Source organism: Eschscholzia californica, unplaced genomic scaffold (genome assembly GCF_041429995.1).
Source record: "Eschscholzia californica isolate CP2 unplaced genomic scaffold, dmEscCali1.0.p SCAF_1, whole genome shotgun sequence".
NCBI classification, from domain to species: domain Eukaryota; kingdom Viridiplantae; phylum Streptophyta; class Magnoliopsida; order Ranunculales; family Papaveraceae; genus Eschscholzia; species Eschscholzia californica.
In genome coordinates, this window is record NW_028238198.1 from 29340879 (window position 1) to 29360534 (window position 19656).

Below are 19656 nucleotides of genomic sequence, written 5' to 3' on the forward strand. Positions count from 1 at the left end.
AGTTCTATGTGTGATTTTCATCACAATTAGGGAGACAATTGCAATAAAATTGTACTGCCTAAAGGTGTGCTCTAAAGATGCATTTGTTGTCCTGCAGAGTGATAAATTATAACATAGTCATTTGTAACACTCTGATAAATTCGGCTTAACCCCGAGACTGAATTAAATTGTTAATGATTGAAAAATAAAATTTAAATATATGATAACTGATTTTGTTGTTACACAGATACTTATATTTAATATTTGGTAAAATAGTTATGGACGGAACAATCATTCAGCGTCATTTGACTGGAATTGAGCCACTCAATGGTTCAAACTTTACCAAATGGAAATCTCAGCTCGAAATTGTTTTGGGTGTGATGGAGTATGACATTGCTTTCACTCAGGAAATGCCTGATGTTCCCACTGACGTGTCTTCAGACTCTGATAAGTTGAAGTATTCAAAGTGGGAAAAGGCTAATAGGATGTCAATTATGATTATTAAGTCTTCTCTAGGTGATGCTATTCGAGGAGGTATCCCAAATAAGAACATTGCAAAAGAATTAATGAGGGAGATTGAAAAACAGTTTGTTGGGTCAACCAAGGCTTTACAGTACAGTCATTTAAGTAAGTTAACTTCTCTCAAATATGATGGGCAAGGAAATGTCCGTGAACATATTTTGAAAATTTCAAATCTAGTTTTATCTCTTAGAGAGTTAGGGATGCCTCTTGAAAATGATTTTCTTGTGCATTTGGCTGTGGCTTCTCTTCCTCGTTCGTTTGATACTTTTAAGGTGAATTATAATACTCAAGATCGTAAATGAGACGTGAGTGAATTAATTACCCATTGTGTTATGGAAGAAGAATGACTTAAGCAGGGAAAGGCTGAATATGCACACTTGGCTATACATAGCAAGGATAAGAAACCATTTAAGAAAAGGTTTGCCAAGAAGACAAGTAACAAAAAACTGGAAAAAAGTCAGAGTTCTACTTTTGCACCAAAGGCTAAAACTGATAATCCAAAACCAGAGGAGATAGAATGTTTTTTCAGTCACAAAAAGGGTCATCTGAAAAAGAATTGCTACAAATACAAGGCTTGGTTGAAAAATAAAGAAGGTAATAATAACCTAGCACTTGTTTGTCTTGAAGCTAATTTAATTGATGTTCCTTCAAATACTTGGTGGATTGACTCCGGTTCCTCTGTTCATATCTCGATTACAGGGTTTCATCAGCAAAATGGAGTTGCAGAAAGGAGGAATATAACATATCAGAATATGGTTAGAAGTATGATGAGTCACTCTGATTTACCGGAAAGTTTTTGGGGGGAGGCATTGAAAACTGTTGTTTACATACTTAATAGAGTTTCTAGTAAAGTTGTGCCGAAAACTCCATTTGAACTTTGGACTGGAAGAAAACCAAGTTTGAACCATTTACGAGTTTGGGGTTGTCCAGCAGAGGCAAAGCTTTATAATCCAAATATTCGAAAATTAGATCCACGAACTGTTACATGTCGTTTTATTGGATATCCAGAGAGATCCAAGGGTTTCAGGTTTATTGCCCTACAAGGACAACACAGATTACAGAGACGCATAATGCTAAGTTTTTGGAGCTTGAGCAAAACAGTAGTAGTTCGAATCATCAAAGTTCAAATTTCGAAGAAGTTATAGATAACTCCATTGGTGTTTTACCAGGTGTCTTAATTGATCTCCCACAGACCGATGAAGCTATACCAATGGAAGTTGTCGTACCTGAACCTGATGAGCTGGACCAAATGGCACCTGAACCTAATTAGCCGGAACAAGTAGCAACTCCTGTTGATGATCCTGTACCATTGAGGAGATCGAGTAGAGCAAGAAAATCAGCAATATCTTATGATTATCATACCTATTTGGCAACAAGAGATATTCTTGATATAGATGATCCATCAAGTTTTTCAGAAGCTATGAATGGTAGGCATTCGAAAGAATGAAAGGAAGCCATGAAAGAAGAACTTGAATCCATGAATAAGAATGACGTTTGGGAACTTAAACCATTACGAGAGGGTGCTAAGATGGTTGGGTGCAAGTAGGTATTCAAGACAAAACGAGATGCAGAAGGAAATATAGAAAGGTACAAAGCTAGCCTAGTGGCCAAGGGATACAATCAAAGGGAGGGAATTAATTATTCAGAAACTTTCTCTCCAGTTTCAAAGAAAGATTCCCTCAGAGTAATAATGGCATTGGTAGCACATTTTAATCTAGAACTTCATCAAATGGACGTCAACACAGCTTTTCTTAATGGAGATCTAAATGAATATATTTATATGGAGCAGGCTGATGGATTTATAGAAAAGGGCAAAGACCACTTGGCATGTAAACTGAAAAAATCGATTTACGGATTGAAGCAAGCCTCAAGGCAGTGGTACTTGAAGTTTGATCAAGTAATTACAAATTTTGGATTTAAGGAAAATCCAATGGATAGATTTATATACCTCAAGATCAGTGGGAGTCGATTCACCTTATTAGTACTTTATGTGGACGATATTCTTTTAGCCAGCAATGACATCCATTTGTTGCATGAAACCAAGCATTTCTTATCGAAAAGCTTTGACATGAAGGATTTGGGGGATGCGTCATATGTTCTTGGAATTAAAATTCAAAGGGATAGAGATGCTGGAGTATTGTGTTTATCTCAGAGAGCTTATATTGATAAAATTCTAAAGAGATTTGGAATGGAAGATTGTGCACCAGGAGATGTGTCAGTTGTGAAGGGAGACGTTTTCAGCCAACAACAATTCCCGAAAAATGAGATTGAAAAGCGACAGGTTAATCCTATTGAATATGCATCAGCGGTTGGCAGTTTGATGTATGTGATGATTTGTACCAGACCTGACATTGGTTTTATAGTCGGAATGCTTGGAAGGTTTCAAAAGAATCCTGGAGTAATTCACTGGAAGGCAGTTAAGAAGGTTTTTAGATACCTTCAAGGAACAAAGGATTACATGCTCGTGTATAGAATTTCTGGTGTCTTGGAAGCTTGTGGATACATTGATTCAGACTTTGCTGGTTGCTAAGATAGTCTGAAATCTACTTTAGGATATATTTTTATGCTTGCGGGAGGTGCAATATCTTGGAGGAGTGCAAAACAATCACTAATTACGCCGTCAACCATGGAAGCAGAATATGTTGCTTGTTTCGAGGCTACTCAGCATGTTGTATGGTTGAAGAATTTTATTTGTGAGTTGTCTATAGTAGATTCCGTTCATCGACCGATGAAAATATATTGTGATAACGCTGTTGTTGTAAGGTTTGTGGAGACTGATAATCTATCTAAGAGAAACAAATATATCATGATCAAGTATCTCTATGTGAGAGATAAGGTTCGAGAAGGTCTCATTGTCATCCCTCATATTTCAACTAAACTCATGATTGCAGATCCATTAACTAAAGGACTTCCGCCTAAGGTTTATAAAGAACTTGTATCACTTAACGGAGTTGTAGAGTCCTTTGTTTGAGTTTATCAGTGGGAGTAATTGTAATTTCTTCTCCTTTTGAAATAAATATTATTTTTCTGCATTACGAATAAATTTGCACATGCAGAGTATATTTAATTAGTAGCCCAATGAGTTTTATCTAAGCTCTGGAAGTAACTTGGGTTGAACATGGCAGGGCATCGTGTTTGTTTAAGGCCTTCATCTTGGATATCAGGTGATGGTCATTCATATAGCAGATGTTGTAAAATATCAAGATGACATGCACATGTGGTTGCATGAATTTTGGGCAATAACGGGAACGCAAATTGCGTAGCTCATAATACACCATATTAATAACCACCGTAAAGTATAAGGATGGCTCAAAAAGATTAATGGTACTAACATTGAGACCATGGAATGACCTTTGCATCGAAAATGAATGTATTGTGTCTTCATGATCTGATATTAGTGGTATTCTTTAATTTGGGTGAAGGTTATCAGGAATGATCTCTAAATAAACACTAATGCAGCAAATACTTTTTTAACTTTAGGGTGGCCACCAGGTTTTCTAAAAAACATTGGAAATCTCATACTATTACTTTTACAAAATACAACTATGTGTTTGTATCGACTAAGTGGGAGAATGTAAATTATTTTATTTAAATGTTTGACAAAATCTATTTATTCTTCTACTATTAAATAAACCTATCACTACAAAAAAAAGGGCCAATAGGGACATACATTTTTACGTCTGTCCCTAATATATTTAAGATAGGGACAAATTTTTACTATTTGTCCCTGATAAAATTACAATAGGGACAAATTATTAGGCACAACTAGAAAGATGGCGCAAAAATTGGGTCAAATAAAAAAAATGGCGCAAAACAATTTCCCTCGTTTTTTTTTCCTAAAAAAATTCGGTTTTTTTCTTTTTCTTTTCTTTCCTTTTGTTTTTTCTCTCTCTCTCTCTTCTTTTCTTTAGCACGTACAGAGAGAAGAGGGTTCAACAAAAAATTACAGAGAAGAGGAAGCACTTCTCAACGCAGAGAAGGAAATTTCTCCTCCTTCTTCTACACGTTAGGTGTGTTCTTCCTTTGTTTGATTCTTCAATCTTTCTCTCTTGGGCGCGGGTTCCATTCTACTTCTAGGGTTTGCACCTCTGGTATGTGTTCATCCTCTTTTTCTTCCACAAAGAAATCAATAAAGATTTTGGAGTAAGATGAAACCCTAATTTGTTATTGTAGAAAACAGTTTCAGTTCTGCCAATGCATATACCTGATCCAATTTGTTATTGCAGAAAACCTAATTTGTTATAAGCAAACTCAGATTGTTCCAGACTCTTGCCACGACCAGGTTCTTGTTCTTCTTCATATTGTCTTCTTCTTCTGAACTATTTATGAAATAATTCCTGATTCAATTTTGCATCAATTTTAATTCGATTTTGCATCAGTTTTATTCAATTTTCCATCAATTTCATTCAATATGACTGTTCTATGTTAGTTGTTCTTCTTCATATTGTTCAATATTAGAAATCAAGAGTTTATGGGTGGTTGAAATCAAAGTATTTTTGTTGTCTTCATGTTCTACTGCTATCAATAGATGTTAAGACTGAATTTATCAAGAAATCGACAGAAAATTTCTGGTTTTACTATTTTTTTTGTTATCTTCTTGGTTTTTATTATCTTCTTGGTTTTTATTATCTTCATGTTGTTTTGTTAACTTCAAACTAAGAAATCGATAAAAATTTGTGGTTATAGCTCTGATTTAACCATCACTACATACCAGACATCAATCGTTTATTAATGAATCAAACTTGATCAAGTTCAGTAGGGTTCTTCTATAACTAAATTTTTGTTGTTATTGATTTCTTCTTATTTGGGTTCATCTATATCAGTAGGGTATTAGTACAGGGTAATGAAGTAGATGAGTTTAAAGAGAATCATTGTATGCTCTTCTTTGTAATTTGGTTGATGTGATTGAATTGAAATTTATTTATTTTTATGAAATCTGATATATGTTATTTCCAATTCAGTTTTGAGCTTTTTCAATATGTTGCTTAATGAAGTTTAGAACTTCATAATCGAAAACCAACTAGTCTGTGTATGTTTGACTTCAATAGACCCAAAATCAGTTCAGACTTCAATGTTAGAATAATGTTCATCCTCTTGTTTTTCTTCTTCTTCTTCAAATAAATCAGTTAATATTTTGGTTTAACATGAAACCCTAATTCGTTTTTGCAGAAAAGGAATTCAGTTCCAGTGTATAACCAGGTCAGATAGTTCCACGACTCTTGAAAAACCACGATCAGGTTGTCTTTCTTCTTCATATTCGTTTTCTTCTTCTTCAAAGTAAGCAACTAACTAGTTATGATATAATTCCTGATTCAATTTTGCATAAATTTTATTCAATTTGATTTTTCCAGGTTAGTTCTTCTTCTTCTTCTTCTTCTTCTTCAAAATTAGAAATCAAAAGTTTATAGTTAGGTGAAATCAAAGTATATTTGTTATCTTCATGTTGTACTGCTATCAATAGATGTTAAGACTGAATTGATCAAGAAATCGATAGAAAGTTCCTGGTTTTACTATTTTTTGTTATCTTCCTGGTTTTTGTTATCTTCATGTTGTTTTGTTAACTCCAAACTAAGAAATCGATAAAAATTCGTGGTTATAACTCTGATTTAACCATCACTACATACCGAACATCAATTGTTTATTTATGAATGAAACTTGATTAAGTTCAGTAGGGTTCATCTATGTCTAAATTTTTGTTGTTGATTTTTTCTTATTTGGGTTCATCTATATCAGCAGGGTGTTAGTACATGGTAATGAAGTAGATGAGTTTAAAGAAAATTATTTTATGCACTTTTTTGTAATTTGGTTAGTGATTGAATTGAAATTTTATTTGTTCTTCTGAAATCTGATATATGTTATTTGTTCTTCAGTTTTGAGTTTTTCCAATGTGTCGTTTAATGAAGTTTAGAACTTCATAATCAAAAACCAACTTTCTATGTATGTAGTATGGCTTCAATGGACTAAAATCAATTTGAGACTTTGATCAACCATTGAGACGAATCACGGTGCATGAGACAATGATTCAAGTTTATTTGTTACACTTGATTACAATATTGGATGCTTCTTTCTTCACATTGACTTTCTCTTCACCAGCTTCATTTTTTTTGATTAAAAATTAATTGAATAGTTATGATTTCAAATGCAGTACTTGTAGCGGATCTCAAAGTTGTAGAGTTTCGTCGTAGGAGTTTTAATCGTGTTTTCTGGAATTAATTAGGTAAAAATTCACATCATCCTCTTTAACGTAATTTCTGAAATAATATATTTGTTTATGTATAGGGATTTCTTCTTCATCTTTGTGCACCGCTATTTCTCTTTGTTTGATAAAGCAGTGGTTGTGTTCAACCGTTAATTTTTTCAGAAATGGATAAGAGTTGGATGCAAAAACGTCATCACGAGTAATGAATATCGTGATGGTGTAAAGGCATTCATCGAACATGCCTTTACACATGGAAGATTTTTTAATGGAAGAGTTGTAAAATGTCCATGCATAGATTGTGCTAATGTAGAGTACGTCGATAGAAATTTACTTTACGAGCATCTAATTTGTCGTGGAATTATGAGCAATTATAAGGTGTGGGATTTTCACGGTGAGAACTCTGATCAGACACCTACTTTAGAAGCCGAAGTGTTGACTCATAATAATGAGAACAATGGGGAGGGAGGTGACGACATAGAAGGTATGTTGCACGATGCATTTGGGTTTCAAAATGTGGGCAATGATATAGATGGTGATGCAGAAGAAACCGATAATATACATATTGATGGTGATGCCGCCCAGTTTTATAGTTTGTTAGAGGAAACTAAAACTGAGTTGTATCCGGGTTGTAAAAACTACACAAAGTTGTCATTTCTTTTTAGGTTATGGCAACTCAAATGTCTTGGAGGAATTAGCAATAAAATTTTCACAGACATACTTGTATTGCTAAAGAAGGCATTTCCCGAAGGGTGTACATTGCCAGAGACTTTCAGTCAAGCCAAAAAACTTGTTACGGATATGGCTTTAGATTATAAGAAGATTGATGCATGCCCAAATGACTGTATGTTATTTTGGAAGGAAAATTCAGATCTAGAAAATTGCACTGTGTGTAATGCTTCTCGATATGTGAAGGAGAGCGGTATTACACATAAAAAAACTCCTGCAAAGATTCTGCGACACTTTCCGTTAAAACCTAGGTTGAAATGCTTGTATATGACGTCTAAAGTGGCAGTAGACATGAGATGGCATGAAGAAGGCCGCACAAAAGATGGGGTTCTCAGACATCCGACAGATGGGGAGGCATGGAAACACTTTGACCAAGTATATCCGAGTTTCGCTGCTGATCCCAGGAACGTTAGACTAGCATTGGCAACAGATGGATTCAATCCGTTTGGAAATATGAGTTCTGTACATAGCACATGGCCGGTGGTATTAATGCCCTATAATTTACCACCATGGTTGTGCATGAAGCAACCTCATATGATTTTGTCTTTGTTAATACCTGGTCCTAGGAGTCCTGGAAATGATATTGATGTTTTCATGAGACCTCTCATTGACGAACTGATAGAATTGTGGGAAGATGGGGTTGATACTTATGACGCAGCAAGGAAGGAAATGTTTAAAATGCGTGCAGCAGTGGTTTGCACAATTAGTGATTATCCAGGCTTGGCAATGCTTTCTGGTTGGAGTACAAAAGGGTACTTAGCATGCATAACATGTGGTAAAGATACAAGCAGTAAATATCTAAAAAATGGGGGTAAAATATGTTACATGGGCCATCGTAGATTTTTGCCTATGGATCATAACTTTCGGCGACTGAAGAATGATTTTGATGGAAATACCGAAATGAGAGAAGCCCCAGTACCTTTGACAAGAATAGAAATAGTAGAACTACTAAGAGGAATTCCACACCAATTTGGAAAAATTCCTTCTGAAAGTAATTTAGATGAGGAAGTTAATGGACCTAAAAGAAAAAAAGCTCGAGTAGTATCTGGGTTTCCAGATAATTGGAAGAAGTTGCCCATACTTAATGAGTTGCCGTATTTTCCATTTATTCTTCTTAGACACAACCTAGATGTCATGCATATAGAGAAGAATATATGTGATAGCATTTTAGGCACTATTTTGGGCCAAAAGAAACGTTATCAAGATAATTTGAAAGTGAGACATGACTTGGAACAACTGGGGATCAAACCTGAGCTTCACGCAAAATGTCTTGTGGATAAGAAAAAATGGTATATACCCCCTGCTTGTTATACAATGACTAAAAGTGAAAAACAAACATTTTGCAAGGTATTGAAAAGTTTGAAAGTGCCAGACGGGTTCTGTTCAAACTTTTCGGGATGCATAAAAGTTAAGGAAGGCAAAATAATTGGTTTAAAAAGTCATGATTGTCATGTAATTATGCAACAATTCTTACCTTTAGCTGTTCGAAATATCTTGCCGGATAAAGTTTCTTCGGTCATTATAGAGTTAAGTGCCTTCTTTCGCGAGTTATGCACAAAGGTAGGTAAACCAGAAGATTTTACAAGATTGGAGGAACGCATTAGTCTCATTATTTGCAAACTAGAGAGGATATTTCCGCCTACATTTTTTGACATTATGATGCACCTACCGATCAATTTGGCGTCCGAGGCAAAATTAGGTGGCCCAGTTAATTGTCGTTGGATGTATCCGATGGAAAGGTATTTTATTTTAGACTAAATATTTTATTCTTTTTATACTTTAAATAATGTCAATAGTTATGTTATAAAAAAGTTTCTTGTTATAAATGTAGATTCTTATGTACCTTAAAAAAGTATGTGCGTAATAAGGCTCAACCTGAAGGGTCAATTGCAGAAGGATACATGATAGAAGAATGTTTGACATTTGTAACAAGGTACTTAGAGGATGTTGAGACACGACTAACCAGACCATCTAGGTACGTAGATGACTGTCATATTGGAAGTGTCGAAGGATTTATTCTTAGCCGAGAAGAAAGAGATCAAATACATGAATATGTCTTGTTCAATGATGATAATATTTCTACAGCATTAAAGTAAGTTGGTTTAGACTAAACATAGGCAAGTTACTTTCGATGTTGCAATTACTGTAGTTATTTAGTATTAACATCGTTTTTCTTACAGTGAACACAACAATTTTCTTAGAATGACATACCCAAAATTGCCTAAACATCGACTCCAAAAGAAGCATAAAAAGGAATTTGCAGCTTGGTTTAAAGAGTACATAAAAGATTATTTAGAGGCAGGTCTGCCCGTAGTAGAAGGTCACGATGGACTTGCTAAAGGCCCTTTTATTTCAGCAAAAAGATACACTGGTTACACAGTTGGTGGGCTTCATTTCAAAACCGTTCAAAGGGATTACGGTTCCAAGACACAAAACTACGGTGTTGCAGTTATTGCAAGTGTTTGTAATTTTGCAAGTTCAAAGGACCAACAACCTGTCGAATCAGATATAACTTATTATGGGCTCTTGATCGATATAATAGAGGTGGCATATCCTCACGGACGTATATATGTTCTTTTCAAGTGTGAGTGGGTAGATGTAACAGGCAGAGGATTAAAGGTCGACAAACATGGATTCACGCTTGTCAATTTCACTCATACATCATCATCCCAAAAAACTGAACCATATGTGTTGGCTTCTCAAGCACAACAAGTTTTTTGATTCAGTAGAGTCAGATTGGCATGTGGTCGTGAAGAATAAGCCTAGAGATACCTTTGATATGGGTGAAGATGAAGAGTTACTAGCTTCTGACTATGATCCCTTCGGTAATCAAAATGGAGATGGTGTTTCGTGGGAGGAAAATGTGAACTTGGTCAGGGAGGATGTGATGGGGGGAAACAATTGAGGGTGTTCCTCCTCTAGTAAATCAGCAAATTGAATATGACATCGAAGGCGAACTTGAACAGGAAGAAGACGAAGATGAAAACGAAGATTTAAATGAAGAAGATATAAATGATCATGATGGCTTTGATTCTTGAATGCACTTCATGTTTATTTTGTTATTAATTCGTGGAATAATAATTAATTTTTTGATACTTAATATTTAATTATTTCCTTATCTTGAAGTTACTTATTGATTGATAATAGTTATATTTTATGTTATAATGTTGTATTGATTCTTATTAGATATGTATCTTTATCTCTTTCTAATTTTTATGTTATCCTTCCAGTGTAGATGGTCGAGCATGAAGAGCAAACTACTTATAGGAAAGGAAGAGGCGCAACAAAATTCAATTGGGTGGGGAAAATAGCTGTTCCACTACCAATTACTTGGTATCGCGGGAAATCAGTTAAGGAAAACTCAAAGAAATTATCATCGTTTGTTGGAAAAATTGGTAGGGATTTCAATATTTTACCCATTCACGTGATTAGTTGGAAAGTGATGCCAAAAGAAAACAAGGAAGAAGCAATCCGCAACATTAAAAAACACTTTATCATTCCAGACAATGGAATTGAATGGGTGAAAGATAGGTTAGATGGAGCTTGGAGGGATGAAAAATATGAAATGAAGCGGAAATATTTTACTCCATTCTCCACTTTCGGAGAACGATTTAGGAACTGTCCGGAGGAAATTCCCTTGGAATCATGGAGGGAAGCGATAAAACGTTGGGCAGATGAAAAAGTTGTAGTAAGTTGTGAGATACAACGGTAATGATTTATTATTTTTGTACGTATTGTTAATGTTGATAATGAATTGTTTTCGTCATTGTTTTTGTTTGTATGACAGGCTAAGGCAGAAAAAAATAAAGAGAACAGGAAGAAACTAAAAACATGTCATACTAGTGGATCGAAGAACTTTGCAAAACACGCCATTGAGGTGAGAATCATTATTTATTATTCTCTAATATATTTCCATACTAACATGATGAATTTTATAGATAGAGGAAGATCCGCAAAGAGAGATACCATCAGGTACTCCAGCATCTCAAGTAGAAGTGTTTATGAAAACTTACACAAAGAAGGAAGGTACACCAATCACAGAAGAAGCAAGGGAAAATATGGTAATGATAAAATTAACTTATGTTATCTCTTTCATATTCGAACTAATCTATAACCCTTAGAGTAATTTCAATATTTGAAGGAAAAAATGAGAGACCTAGTGACCAGAGCTACTCAAGAAGGATTGCTTGTATATAAGAATGGATCAAATAGCATATTTGCTAAGGTTATGGGGCCCGAACGTAGAGGTTTTATTCGGTGTTATGGAAAAGGCACCCCAAAAAAAGTTTGGGGAGAATCATCCAAAGTTGAATTTCGTAAGAGCAACGAAGATACTTCAAACTTGAAGATACAAATGGAAGAAATGAAAAAAGAACTCAATAGCACAAAAGCGAAATTAGATGAGATGAGGGCTTATTTTAAACGTCTTCGCGATGGGGAGGTAGATTCTTAATAGAATTATAATTCAGTATGTAGTGATCAGTTCAACTGATATTAATGACTTATGTAATCGTTTTGCAGCTACATGTCTCTACGCCTAGCTTCTCATTTGAAAGTTCTCGTAACGACCGAAGGTCATCCTCACATTCTGATTAGCATGAGGTAACCTTCTCTTCTTAGTAGTATAATATCTATCACACAAATAGTCACACTTCATTTACACTACCTTATTAACATATAGTAATCCTAATGTATTACTATTGTACAAGCCTTGAATTATTCAAAGAAATGCTTTAAAAGATAGGGAAAAAAGTGGATACTGAAATTGTCTCCACACTTTTAGCGAAGCGGCGACCTAGCATGCGGAAGTGTTATAGTTGGATATTACTACTTTGTCCTGTTTGTTGTATGTAGTATTGTTGAATAGTTAATACCAGATTGAAACTCAATGACTTTCTTCTTCTTTAGTTTCCATTTTGTTCAAGTCTTGAATGAATTAAAGGACATCCGAATTAATCTCTCTCTGAAAAAACAAAGACACTATACTCACATACCAATAGGTAGATTAGATGATGGTATCTTGATCCTTTTTCCATTTCCTTGTACATGTTTACTGCATAGAATAGGGTTGATTTTAGCTACAACTAGTGAATTAGCTTCATCTTTGATGATTATAAAGTGAGAACTAAAATAGGCATATGAGTGAACCATTTATCAATTAGGTAATTAGTATAGTACATATACTTACTTTTTCAGAAGACAATCTGTCTACTTGTACTAAAACAAAACTTTCATTTCGTATATGTTGTTCTGTTTGATATCTATAATTATAATCATAAAAATAAGATTGTGTTGAGAAACCAAAATATATGGGGCATGAAACTTAACCTCAACATGTCATTTAAGTATGTGGTTCCATTATACATCTGGTTAGACAATGACGTTGTCCACTCAACTTGTTCTAGTGACTTTGACTGGTAATGCTATTTATGCCACAATTTCACGGCCCACTTTATCACAACTTTATAATCGCAACAATGTAAATCTTATGGAACAGGGCAAGGGGATGGTGTTGCGTCGCAGCAGGCCAATGGGCTGCAGCTGCTGCTGCATCGCAGCATGCCAATAGGCTGCAGCTGTTGTTGCGTCGCAGCAGGCCAATGGGCTGCAGCTGCTGCTACGTCGCCGTACGTTTCAGTGTTATCTTTTACTGAATTAGACCATTGTTCTAGAACTAATGCAGTATTACATGATCTTGACACCTAATATGAAACATTATTATGTAAAAGAACTCCAAATACCCATGAGAGTATGCTCGTTAGATTGCAAGAACAGTAAACACGAACTTATTATGAAGCTACCGCTTTTAAGAAGATTTTGTGTGTGAATGTTTGCTCTTTTAACAATTTTATAGAAGTTTTAATATGTTTGTATTATTTGCCGTGTCTTAATTTAGAAAAAGAGAATAAACTAATAGCTTTCGCTGTCTTTTGTTTTTTGTCCATGACATAGGGATTGGATGGAGCTCTACTGGGATGGTGTTAGAGTAGTTTATGTGAATATGTTATCTTCCTACAACGTGAGAAGCAAGATGGAGGATAAAGTTAGGGTAGTTTATTTTTAATAGAATTTTATCTTCCTATGGAAGAGGTATTACTTTATTCTCTTATTTTGGTTTGACCTTTTTTCTCGTCCAGACTTGTGAATATGTTCAGGGGACTTCTCAAAACATGTTTGATGTGAATATTTATTAAATATTGGTTCTAGTAAAATTTTCCCTCTTGTATACACTAATTATTGTATGGGAAACTCCTAGTCACATTTGTAGGGAAGAATATTAACTATATTAAGTACATGAAGTAGAAAATTGCCGCCAATCTTATAGGGACGGATATTGTCTGTCCCAAATGCTAACGAGAGGCAATTCCGGCCAAATTTTTAGGGACATATACTAATTGTCCCAAATACTAAAAAGAGGAAATTCCCGTCAAATTTTTAGAGACAGATATTGATTGTCCCAAATGCTAAGGAGGAGAAATTCCTGTCACAATTTTTAGGGACAGTTAAAAACTGTCCCAAAATAGCTTCGGGACAGATGCCATCCGTCCCTACAACCGTCCCCAATATTATTTGGGACGCCGCTTTTGGGGACAGATTCAAATCGTCACCAATAAACTATTAGGGACGGTTTTTTCATTCTTGGGACGGTTTATGTCCGTCCCTAATGAGCCCTTTTTTTGTAGTGTATTTTGGTCAAATACAACATATTTCAACTAAACTTATGATTGCAGATCCATTAACTAAAGGACTTCCGCCTAAGGTTTATAAAGAACTTGTATCACTTATGGGAGTTGTAGAGTCCTTTGTTTGAGTTTATCAGTGGGAGTAATTGTAATTTCTTCTCCTTTTGAAATAAATATTATTTTTCTGCATTACGAATAAATTTGCACATGCAGAGTATATTTAATTAGTAGCCCAATGAGTTTTATCTAAGCTCTGGAAGTAACTTGGGTTGAACATGGCAGGGCATCGTGTTTTTTTTAGGGCCTTCATCTTGGATATCAGGTGATGGTCATTCATGTAGCAGATGCTGTAAAATATCAAGATGACATGTACATGTGGTTGCATGAATTTTGGGCAATAACGGGAACGCAAATTGCGTAGCCCATAATACACCATATTAATAACCACCGTAAAGTATAAGGATGGCTCAAAAAGATGAATGGTACTAACATTGAGACCATGGAATGACCTTTGCATCGAAAATGAATGTATTGTGTCTTCATGATCCGATATTAGTGGTATTCTTTAATTTGGGTGAAGGTTATCAGGAATGATCTCTAACCTAACGCAGCAAATACTGTTTTAACTTTAGGGTGGCCACCAGGTTTTCTAAAAAACATTGGAAATCCCATACTATTACTTTTACAAAATACAACTATGTGTTCGTATTACCCAAGTGGGAGAATGTAAAATATTTTATTTAAATGTTTGACAAAATCTATTTATTCTTCTACTATTAAATAAACCTATTTTGGTCAAATACAACACTACTTTTTATTGGGATTTTTGGTTGCTGCAAAAGTGGAAAGAGATAAGCTATTTGACTAAGTCTAATATTGCTTCCTAATTTAATATAACTGTTAGGGTGTGTTGGCAGTTCCCTATTGGTTGGTGTACCCCTTATTTCTCCACTTCCTTTAATGGGTGGGATAGTTGGAAGATATTTTTGACTTTATAAAAGAAGGGGAGTCCCACCTCTCAACCGTACAAGCAATAATCAGAAACCCATTTTCTTTTGATAAAAGAGGTGAGAGAGGTGAAGACTCTTTTACAATTCACTTTTGGTTTTTGACTAAGAAGGAAAAAAGACTTGGATTATTCTATTGGATTATCTCTCTACACAAAGGTATGTAACTATTTATATTTCTAATATGATTTGGTTTGTTACTTCATTATATGATAATGATTAATCTAGGGCAAGATCAAATATGTTTCTGTATTAGGTTAATGTTAAAAGTTCTACAGAAAATCCTACATTCATTAGTTGAACTAGGTTTACAAGATAACAAATATATAGTAAAGATAAAAGACCCTTAAAGGGAAAATTACTAAACAACCCCTAACTATTATATATATTATTCGAACACCCTCCCTTAAACTCACGGTACGGTGTTGAAAAGCATCGAGAGTTTGCTAGCTAAGAAACGAAAGCGTGGAACCGAGTGTGACATGGTGAACAAGTCCGCGTTCTGCATAGTGGATGAGACAAACGGCAAACTGATGGTGTCTTGAGTGAAATGATGTCGAGTAAAGTGACAATCTATCTCAATGTGTTTGGTGCGTTCGTGAAAGAATGAATTGTGAGCAATATGGATAACACTTTGATTGTCACAACACATAGGGAGTAGGCTTTGGAATGGAAACACCCATGTCTGCAAGTAACTCACGTAACCAAACTTTCTCAGTTGTCGTAGACGTCATAGCACGGTACTCTGCTTCAGTGGATGATCTAGATACAACATTTTGTTTCTTGTTCCTCCAAGAAATAAGAAAATCACCCGAGAATACACAATAACCTGTAATAGACTTACGAACTTTGTGATCGCTCGCTCAATATGCATCTGAATATGCTCGCAAAGTCAAGGAAGAAATCGATGAAAGAAAGAGACTTTGAAAGCAAGTACCTCGAAGATATCTCAGAATACGAAGAACAGCTGCCCAATAAACTGTAGTAGGTGAACCCACAAACTGGCTAACAACATGCACAACATATGCAAAATTTAGACGAGTAATAATGAGATAAACCGAGCTGCCAACAATAGTGCGATATAGTGTAGGACCTGCTAAAGGAGTACCATCTTTAGAAGAATAACGAGCATCAGACTCGATTGGAGAGACGGTTGTCCGAGTATCACTGATACGAGCACGCTCATCTGCAGTGTATTTGGACTGGAAGAGAAGATAATCTTATGGGGTAGAAGCTACTTCAATCCCCAAAAATTAACGGAGAGTGTCTACATCCTTCATTTCAAATTGGCTAGCTAACTACAACTTCAAAAATGCAATACCATCAACAGTAATAATCATGTCATCAACATACAACGACAAAAGAATGCGACCTGCAACATTACATTTGACAAAAAGAGTTGAATCATGATTACTAGAAGCAAACCCAAGAGATGTAACTGCAGTTGAGAACTTCTCAACCCAAGCTTGTGTTGCCTGTTTGAGACCATATAATGCTTTCTTAAGCTTACAAACTTCTTCAGGTTTATGTGAAACACCAAGAGGAGAGTTATATAAACTTCTTCCTGAAGATCTCCATTTAAGAAAGCATTTTTAACATTCATTTGAGAGATATGTCATTGACGAACCGAAACAACTACAATAAGCATACGAATAGTAGTCATTTTTGCAACCGGAGCAAAAGCCTCCTCACAGTCCATCCAGTACTCCTGCGAAAACCCCTTAGCAACTAATTTTGCTTTGTACCGCTCAATAAACACATCAGACTTTTAACTTTGTATACCCAACGAGAACCAATAGTACGTTTACCAGAGGGCAAAGGTACCAAATCCCATGTATCAGTCTTATGCAAAGAAGAGAGTTCTTCAGCCATTGCCTTTTGCTAAAGAGGATCAGCAACTGCCTCCTTATCGGAAGAAGGCTCAGAGTGACAATAAATAGATGCTAAGAAAGAAGTAAAAGACGGAGAAAAAGTAGAATAAACAAAATCAGGTAACTTAGTGGACTTACTAACACGATGAGGATAACGAGAAGATGGATGTGCAATCTCATTAGGAGCTTAGTCAGCCGTAGGGATTGGAGGGACATCACAAGTGAGAGGAGCATCAGTAACATCGGGTGCAACAGGTTCGACATGAGCAGTAGGAGTATCACAAACATCAGAAAAGGGATCAATATGGATTAGGTTAGAGGGATTCACATCAGGAGCATTAGGAGGAATAAGAATAAGGTTTATGCTCTAACAATACAACATGACGAGAGACATAAAATTTATGAGTAACTAGTGTTGATGTCAAAAAATGGTCTTCCGTTATATCAGCATGAAACAAGGAGTTGATGCATGACAGCCTCCGTTATGTCGAATGTTCTGTTAAGTCAGGTTAGATTATATCGACTGAATCCGCTTTCAGCTCTGGTTCTAGATCTGCTCCTCCTACTCCTCGTTCCTTGCTCCTGCTCGTCTGTTCCCTGCTCCTGCTCCTTGCTCCTGCTTCTTTCTCCTTGCTCATGTTCGTCTGTTCCCAAGGGGGAAAAATCTGCAAAGGGTTCATAAACCGTTCCGACGCTCAAGCCAGTCAGGATATTCTTTGCAGTAAAAGAATGAATATTGATTGATCCTTTTGGGGGCGAGTTATGAAAACTCAGAGTTAACGGTGATCTTCTAGGGTTTCCTAATCGTGTCCTTTGAAGGACGATTTGGGGGCCTTTTATCTCACATCCAGGATAAATGAAAGTTCTGAAGTTCAAGGATCTTTCGTAGATATCCTGTCGATGTGATAGATCTTTGGGGAGAAGTTTCCTCCCTTGGACGCGTGAAGTCCACACTTGCTTAAACACTTAAAGATGTGTAGCCAACTGAGATCTCTGTGGAGATTCTGGGATTAAGTCGGTAGATTGCTGGTACGCTTTGCCTTCCTAGTTCTAGGCGTAATCGACCGAACCTACGTAGACCCCCCTCATTCCTTTGGAAACCCCAAGTCTAATATGTTCATGCCAAGGGCGTTACAGGGCTGGTTTTCTCTAGTCGACCTCCCAGTTAATGGAGTAGTGGCGGGTCGTCGAGGATTCATCTGTCTTGTCCCTTAAGCCGGGTTGACCTAGTGGACTTCAGGTCTGATCTTGCCATGGAGGGAACTTTTCCCTTTATGTTTATCTTACATCCAGGATAAATGAAAGTTCTTAAGTTTAAGGATCTTTCGTAGATATCTTGCCGATGTGATAGATCTTTGGGGAGAAGTTTCCTCCCTTGGACGCGTGAAGTCCACACTTGGTTAAACACTTAGAGATGTGTAGCCGACTGAGATTTCTTTGGAGATTCTGGGATTAAGTAGGTAGATTGCTGGTGGGCTTTGCCTTCCCAGTTCTGGACGCAAGGCATCGAACGAACCTGCGTAGACCCCCCTCATTCCTTTAGAAACCTCAGGGTTGATCTGTTCATGCCAAGGGTTTTACAGGGTTGGTTTCTTCTAATCGACCTCCTAGTTAGGGGAGTATGTGGCGGATCGTCGATGATTCAGTATGTGGCGGAACTTGACTCTTCAGACGTTAGTCAACGTCTGAACGTTTTGTGCATCATCAACTAGATCATAACACTGATAACAACCTTCACCATAACCAAGAAATACACACATGGAAGAATGAGAAGATAACTTGGTACGCCCAACACGAGGACAAAGAACAAAACAAGTACACCTGAATACTCTTAAGGACAATTAGTCAGGGGCATGCCCTGTCAATTCTTGGAATTGAGACAAACCTGAACAATGAGAAGTTGTTATTTTGTTAATTAAATTTACCGCAGTGAGAACAGCTTCGCCCAAATACTCACTAGGAACAGAGGCAGTCAATATCAAAGAACAAGCAGTTTCAACGAGTGTGGATGCTTCCTTTCAGCAACACCATTTTGCTCAGGAGTATCTGTACACGATAATTGATGAACAGTTCCGTCCATAGTAAGCAATTCACGAAACCTATTTGAAGTATATTCCCTACCTAAATCACATCTAAAACACTTAATGATAGATGGATATTGTGTTTTAACTAAGGCTCGAAATTGTTGATAAATATCATAAAAGTCAGAACGATGTTTCATAAGATAAACCCAACAAAAATGAGTGCAATCATGAATAAAGGAAACATAATATTGGGAACCTCCTTTTGTGGGAACATGAGAAGGACCTCGTACATCAGAATGAACTAAATCAAAAGGGTTAACTGAAAAGACAGACTCCGAGCTAAAGGTGAAGCGGAAAATTTTGCAAGTTTGCAACCACTACAATCAGAAATGTTCTTAACTTGTAAATCTCCTAATACACCAGTAGACACTAAATATTTCAACCTAGATGCTGAAACATGACCAAGACGAGAATGCCACAAGTAAAAACTAGGAGAAAATGAAGAAGGACTCAAACGGAAGGATGACAAGTCAAAAGTGGAAGCTGCAAGATCAGGTACTTTCAGCTCCTCTACAAAATATAATGCCCCATGCCTACGACATGTCCCAATCAACTTCTGAGATTGTACATCCTGCACATAACAAC

General features: G+C 36.2%; 1 protein-coding gene and 1 pseudogene across 1 annotated transcript; both read left to right on the forward strand.

Moving 5' to 3' along the window:
• The first annotated feature begins 257 nt into the window (after positions 1 to 257).
• LOC147565863 (uncharacterized) lies at positions 258 to 1771 on the forward strand (annotated as a pseudogene).
• A 2580-nt stretch (positions 1772 to 4351) lies between these two features.
• On the forward strand, positions 4352 to 13656 carry LOC147565864 (uncharacterized). The gene is made up of 11 exons (XM_086652344.1): positions 4352 to 4592; positions 4728 to 4783; positions 5671 to 5738; positions 6647 to 6718; positions 6781 to 7619; positions 10930 to 11114; positions 11214 to 11303; positions 11365 to 11487; positions 11568 to 11867; positions 11948 to 12028; positions 13379 to 13656. Exons 5-10 carry the CDS (start codon positions 7061 to 7063, stop codon positions 12020 to 12022), a joined length of 1332 nt encoding a protein of 443 aa, XP_086508470.1. The 5' UTR covers positions 4352 to 4592; positions 4728 to 4783; positions 5671 to 5738; positions 6647 to 6718; positions 6781 to 7060; the 3' UTR covers positions 12023 to 12028; positions 13379 to 13656.
• Positions 13657 to 19656: the final 6000 nt, after the last annotated feature.

What these genes read in the sequence shown, in the direction of transcription:
- LOC147565864 (XM_086652344.1), top strand. Translation starts at nt 7,061, where the DNA reads ATGAGCAATTATAAGGTGTGGGATTTTCACGGTGAGAACTCTGATCAG. An exon ending in GGGCAGATGAAAAAGTTGTA is followed by an intron (nt 11,115 to 11,213) that starts GTAAGTTGTGAG and finishes TTTGTATGACAG; the next exon opens with GCTAAGGCAGAAAAAAATAA. An exon ending in AAGAAGCAAGGGAAAATATG is followed by an intron (nt 11,488 to 11,567) that starts GTAATGATAAAA and finishes CAATATTTGAAG; the next exon opens with GAAAAAATGAGAGACCTAGT.